The following is a 6,000-nucleotide window of genomic DNA, read 5'->3' as shown; positions in this document are numbered from 1 at the left end:
TGACTGGGTCAACTCGTCTGTACTTGATTGGACCCTACGTTACCCAAGATCTTCCATTTTTTCATTGGATCATTGAGATACCCAAAACGAAACTTATTATGATTTACATGAGGTATAAACCATTATTATAACAATTGTTCCACGCCACTTGGTCTAGGATACTAAAAACAGCAACGATAAGTTGTAGCTGTGACTCTGCTTGTGCGCTCTTGGAAAAATAATCAATGTAATTTCCTTGCATTGCTTAAAGGTCATTTTAATACACCAACACGTGATCCACGATCGATCATTCATAACATTCCTTTTCCAAACTCAGCTCTGTGCGGGTGTGCGCTCGGGTTCTGCGCGTGGCCGGACTCCGTCGAGGGGCGCCGAGCTGGGAGCCGAGAGCGCGCGGCAGAGACGCGCAGAGGAGACGCGCGGAGCTGAGGAGAAGCTGAGACTGGAAGGCATCATCTCCCCGTCACTTCACGGAGACACCGGGACCCGCCGCACCGTCCGGGTCCCGTCGCACCGTCTGACCCCAGAGCAGGTCCGATTCCGAGCATTGGCGCACAATGGAAAGTTTAACCCAACGTACTTTGATTGAAATTCCTCAATGAAATTCCTCTTCAATGAATTCCTGAAGTAACTCTGGAGAAAAAAATGGATTTAGATTTTTTTTTTCCGTCGCGTAAGAAGTCCTTGAAGAAAGTTTGGTATGCCTCCTTAATGTAAGGCTCCTTTAGGATTCCATTCGACTCTACAGATCGCAATCCCTAGTCCCCAGCCATGGACTCCCTATACGACTCCACGGACGTCCCGCTGCTGGACCGCAACTGGACCAACGCCTCGGACACCAACGGCACGGCGGACGGGAACCAGTTCGTCCAGCCGGTGTGGCGGATCGTCCTCTGGGGTCTGGCTTACTCCTGCATCGTCCTGGTGTCCGTGGTGGGCAACCTCATAGTCATGTGGATCATCATGGCTCACAAGCGCATGAGGACCGTCACCAACTACTTCCTGCTGAACCTGGCGTTCGCCGAGGCGTCAATGTCGGCCTTCAACACGGTCATCAACTTCACGTATGCGGTGCACAACGACTGGTACTACGGGCTGGTCTACTGCCGCTTCCACAACTTCTTCCCCGTGGCCGCCGTGTTCGCCAGCATCTACTCCATGACGGCCATAGCGCTGGACAGGCAAGTGGATCAGTTCAATTACATTACATTCAGTTCAATTACATTCAATTAATTTAAATGACATGCAAATCAGTTCAGTTCAGTTTAATCCGATTCAATTAGGCTACATTCAATTAAATTGTATTTGTTGGTTTAGGGTGAGGGTAACCCTTATCACAGGTCCAGTCTCCTATATTTATGACCCCCCCCTGACCCTAGCCCCCCAGAGGGCAAGAAGAAATTCCCTATTAGCAAGGAAGAAATCTTGAGAAGGGGGATCCCTCCTTCCAGGGATGGGCAGGAGTGCAATAGGTGCCATAATTGACATACACACATACATACATACACACATACATACGATACAGGCAAAACATTTGTATTCGGTGATGGGGTGCTGGCCGGTTCACCGTACGGAGAGTTGGTGTGTGTTTTGCATCGAGTCGCAGTCAACGCCACACGCTGCAACAGGCAGAATAATGAATTCAATCAAACCAGATATAAAACTATGACCAGCCCACCTCAAACATTACCAATGACTTAAAATACGTTCGGATGAACACAGCTGTTGTTGTACCTGTATATTGGTGTGATTATTATTTTTCCGTCTTGAATTTCGAGCAGAGCTATTGTGAGAGAATTAATTTCTCCGGGGATTAATGAAGTATTCCCATCAACCGTCACTGTGCCACCAAACAGATCTTAATAACACGAACATCGTGTAGAGTTTGGGGTGAGGAACTGTCCACGCTCAATAAATCAATAGTTATTAATTATTATTATTTATGTGTATGACCAAGCGTCGTTCTCTATGAATATGGAACAGGTGAAGGCCTATTCAGTTCTGTTCATCACTCTGAGATTTATTGAGGTAGGTTGCTGCTATGGTGGGGTTATTAACATGCTTCAGCACCCTCCTCTTCCTCGAGACCTGCGTGTGGGTGCGTGTGAGTATGTGTGTGCACGTGAGTATCTTTGTGTGTGTGTGTGTGCGTGCATGTGTGTGTGTGAGTATGTGTGTGTGTGCATGTGTGTGTGTGTGTGTGTGTGTGTGTGTGTGTGTGTGTGTGTGTGTGTGTGTGTGCCCGGGGTGCTTGTGAGTATTTGTGTGGGTGCGTGTGTGTGTGTTTGTGTGTTTGTGCGTGTGTAAGAGAAAGAGTATGAGATAGAGACAATGTGTTTTTGTGTGGTGTGTCAGAGTGTGTGCGGTTGCGTGATAGTTTATATGTGCGCGTGTGTGTGGATGCATATGAGTATGTGGGTCCGTGTGTGTGGGTCTGTGTGATAGTTTATGTGTGTGTGTGTGTGTGCGTGAGAGATAATGTGTCTTTGTGTGAAGTGTCAGGAATATGTGTGGTTGCGTGATAGTTTATATGCGTGCGTGTGTGTATATGTTAGAGAGACAGAAAGATGAATTGTGTGAGTGTGTGTTTTTAGGTCTGAGATGTGCGATAGAGAGTGTGTGTGTGCACTTCATTTGTGATATGTCATAATTCCTAAGGCAATGCTTATAGCACTGCATCATCGAAGTCCCTGAGGTTTATTCACCTTAATTCAGGCGGCATGAGGAGCATGCATGCTGGGTAGTCTACTCAGGGTGCTTCTCAGGATTTTCCTCCCAGGGTAACAGAGGGAGCTGTTTTAAATGCTCACCTTTGGGGAACAGGTGGGGGCGGGGGTCTGTTCACATCAGACACACTCACCACTCTCGTTGTCCTACGCAAACCCACACACTCTCTCGCACACACACACACACACACTCACCACTCTCGCTCTCTTGCACAACCACACACGCTCTCCCTCACACACACAAACTCACCACTCTTGCTCTCTTGCACAAACACACACACACTTTCTCTGGCATACACACACACAACACACATTTATACCCTCTCCCCCTACAGTTGGTAAATGATGCTGTCAGTGGCGCAGTGTGCACATGGCTCAGAACAATGGCGTGACGCCCCCCCGCCCCCCGGCTGCAGATAAGACTATCTTCTATAATACAATATCATCTTAATGAGACGTGCGCTCCCCACCAAGCCTTTCATCGCAGAGTCCTGGCAGTGCGATGGGGAGATGAGAAACTCGTCATAACGGCGATGGGAGGAGAGAGATATGGATCATGTGTGATGGATGGGGCCCTGAATCAGCCCTGGATGTACTTTAGTGACACTGCGGGACCGCATGTCTGTCAGCGATGATCGAACTGGAAATACATTCTGTTTTATGGCGCTGAATGCGATGCGAGTCGCATCATGAAATAATGTTTAACCGCTGTTACAGACGGTACTACGAACACTCCTCTGAGCCATGGGGGAGACCACAGGAAAATGTGACGCTGGTTTGGTTTTGTGGCTGCGTGTCTGCGGTCATGTCTTTACATGCCACCTCTCCCAGGACAGGACGTCATGCACCGGCTCAGAGGACAGCGCCACCAGAGCCCATGCAGACTCAAACAGGAGTGTGTCCCACAAGAATGAACCTCAAGGGACAATCAATCCCATGAGAAACTTCTCAGAGATATTTCTTTATGGAGCCAATACCTTTGGTAGGTATTATCATCGTAGACGTTGGAGGAGCACCCAGGGTGGTACCGACAGGACAAAACACATGTCACAGAGATGACTTATAGAGGCGTTCCAGAGGGCCGCCCATCTCTCTACTGCTATGGAACAATGTGTTGCAAACGGGGGGGCGTGCATGTGACTCAGGCGGTAGAGCGGGTCTGTTGGTAACTGCACGGTTGCTAGTTCGATCCCCGGCCCCTGAGCAAGACGCCTCACCCTGACTGCTCCCGACGAGCTGGGCTTTCACCCATGTGTCGGTGGCCGCGTGCTTGTGTGAACGTGTTCATGAATGGGTGACTTTTAGGCAATATTGTAAACCGCTTCGAGTGGCCACTGGGTAGAAGAGCGCTGTATAAATGCAGCCCATTTACCACCCTGCACTTTCACGTCCTGCTGTGAAGCTGTGCCGTTCACCGTGTGTAACGTTGCCCAGAGCCAAGATCTGAACGGAGCGATAGCCCGCGTGTCTCTGAGCTGACAGGGCCTGCGTCAGCCGTCCGTCTCCTGGAAGGCTTCGGTGGCGCTGCCGCCGTCGCACGTCACGTTCCCCCTAATCTGCGCCTCCCATCAGTGACCGGGGGGGGGGAGGGGGGGGGGGAGCAATCACTCATTCACCGGCATGAAGCCCGCGTCTCAGGCCGGACTCTGCGTCACGCGGTAATGTCTTGTCCAGGGGTGAAATGACAATGGCAGCTTTCGAGAAGACGAGGACTAGGGGGGGGACTTGCTAATGGATATGAGGAGCTGAGGACTCAATCGCTACCCCTCCTCTTGCAACGCAGTGGATCGGTTGGAGTGAAGCCCACCCGCTGCCGGGCGTGTGGGCGTGGCAGAGGGAGGGGCTTATTAATGGCTCCTCACACACACATAGGTCTCACGGCTCTGGCTGGGGGCCAGTTCTGCGTCTTGGCGCCCACCACTTCTCCCTCCCTCTCCTCCTCCACCCTCTCCTCCTCGTCCCTCTCCTTCTCCTCCCTCTCCTTCTCCTCCCTCTCCTCCCTCTCCTTCTCCTCCCTCTCCTCCTCCCTCTCCTCCCTCTCCTTCTCGTCCCTCTCCTTCTCCTTCCTCTCCTTCTCGTCCCTCTCCTTCTCCTCCCTCTCCTCCCTCTCCCTCTCCTTCTCCTCCTTCTCCTCCCTCTCCTTCTCCTCCTTCTCCTCCCTCTCCTTCTCCTCCCTCTCCTTCTCCTCCTTCTCCTCCCTCTCCTTCTCCTCCCTCTCCTCCTCGTCCCTCTCCTTCTCCTCCCTCTCCTCCCTCTCCTTCTCCTCCCTCTCCTTCTCCTCCCTCTCCTCCCTCTCCTTCTCCTCCTTCTCCTCCCTCTCCTTCTCCTCCTTCTCCTCCCTCTCCTTCTCCTCCCTCTCCTTCTCCTCCCTCTCCTTCTCCTCCTTCTCCTCCCTCTCCTTCTCCTCCTTCTCCTCCCTCTCCTTCTCCTCCCTCTCCTCCTCGTCCCTCTCCTTCTCCTCCCTCTCCTCCCTCTCCTTCTCCTCCCTCTCCTTCTCCTCCCTCTCCTCCCTCTCCTTCTCCTCCTTCTCCTCCTTATCCTTCTCCTCCTTCTCCTCCCTCTCCTTCTCCTCCCTCTCCTTCTCCTCCCTCTCCTTCTCCTCCTTCTCCACCTCTCCTTCTCCTTCCTCTCCCTCTCCTTCTCCTCCTTCTCCTCCCTCTCCTTCTCCTCCCTCTCCACCTCTCCTTCTCCTTCCTCTCCCTCTCCTTCTCCTCCTTCTCCTCCCTCTCCTTCTCCTTCCTCTCCCCCTCTCCCCCTCTCCCTCCCAGCCTCCCAGCACCCGAGCTGCCTGCTGGGGCTCCCTGGCTGGGGCCTTGCAGGGACCTCGCATGGCCCTCCCTATAAATCGCATTGAGTTTAATAAATATATATATATATATATATTTATTTATTTTTATCAACTGGATCCAAAATTCATTCACCCCCCCACCCCATCCTGTCCAGTATAAAGTATTATACTGCCTAGTATAGTATATTATACTGTCTAGTATAGTATAGTGTATTACTGTCTAGTATAGTGTATTATACTGTCTCGTATAGTATAGTGTATTATACTGTCTACTATAGTGTATTATACTGTCTAGTATAGTATAGTGCATTATACTGTCTACTATAGTATAGTGCATTATACTGTCTACTATAGTGTATTATACTGTCTAGTATAGTATAGTGTATTATACTGTCTACTATAGTGTATTATACTGTCTACTATAGTGTATTATACTGTCTGTCTAGTATAGTATAGTGCATTATACTGTCTACTATAGTATAGTGC

General features: G+C 50.6%; 1 protein-coding gene across 2 annotated transcripts in view; it reads left to right on the top strand.

Annotated features, from left to right (window-relative positions):
* Window positions 1–298: 298 nt before the first annotated feature.
* The window catches only part of tacr1a (tachykinin receptor 1a), a 32,278-nt gene continuing 26,576 nt past the window's right edge, over window positions 299–6,000 (top strand). Inside the window, exon 1 of one of the 2 annotated variants that reach the window (XM_060066065.1) lies at window positions 299–1,181. In XM_060066065.1, coding sequence (XP_059922048.1) covers window positions 772–1,181 — 410 coding nt within the window. In that variant the 5' untranslated portion in view covers window positions 299–771. The remainder of the gene's footprint in view (window positions 1,182–6,000) is intronic. The other variant, XM_060066064.1, reaches the window with a different exon arrangement.

The sequence above is a fragment of the Gadus macrocephalus genome, chromosome 11, assembly GCF_031168955.1.
Source record: "Gadus macrocephalus chromosome 11, ASM3116895v1".
Taxonomy (NCBI): domain Eukaryota; kingdom Metazoa; phylum Chordata; class Actinopteri; order Gadiformes; family Gadidae; genus Gadus; species Gadus macrocephalus.
Note: the sequence above shows the minus strand (reverse complement) of the source record. Positions and strands in the feature narration are given on the sequence as shown.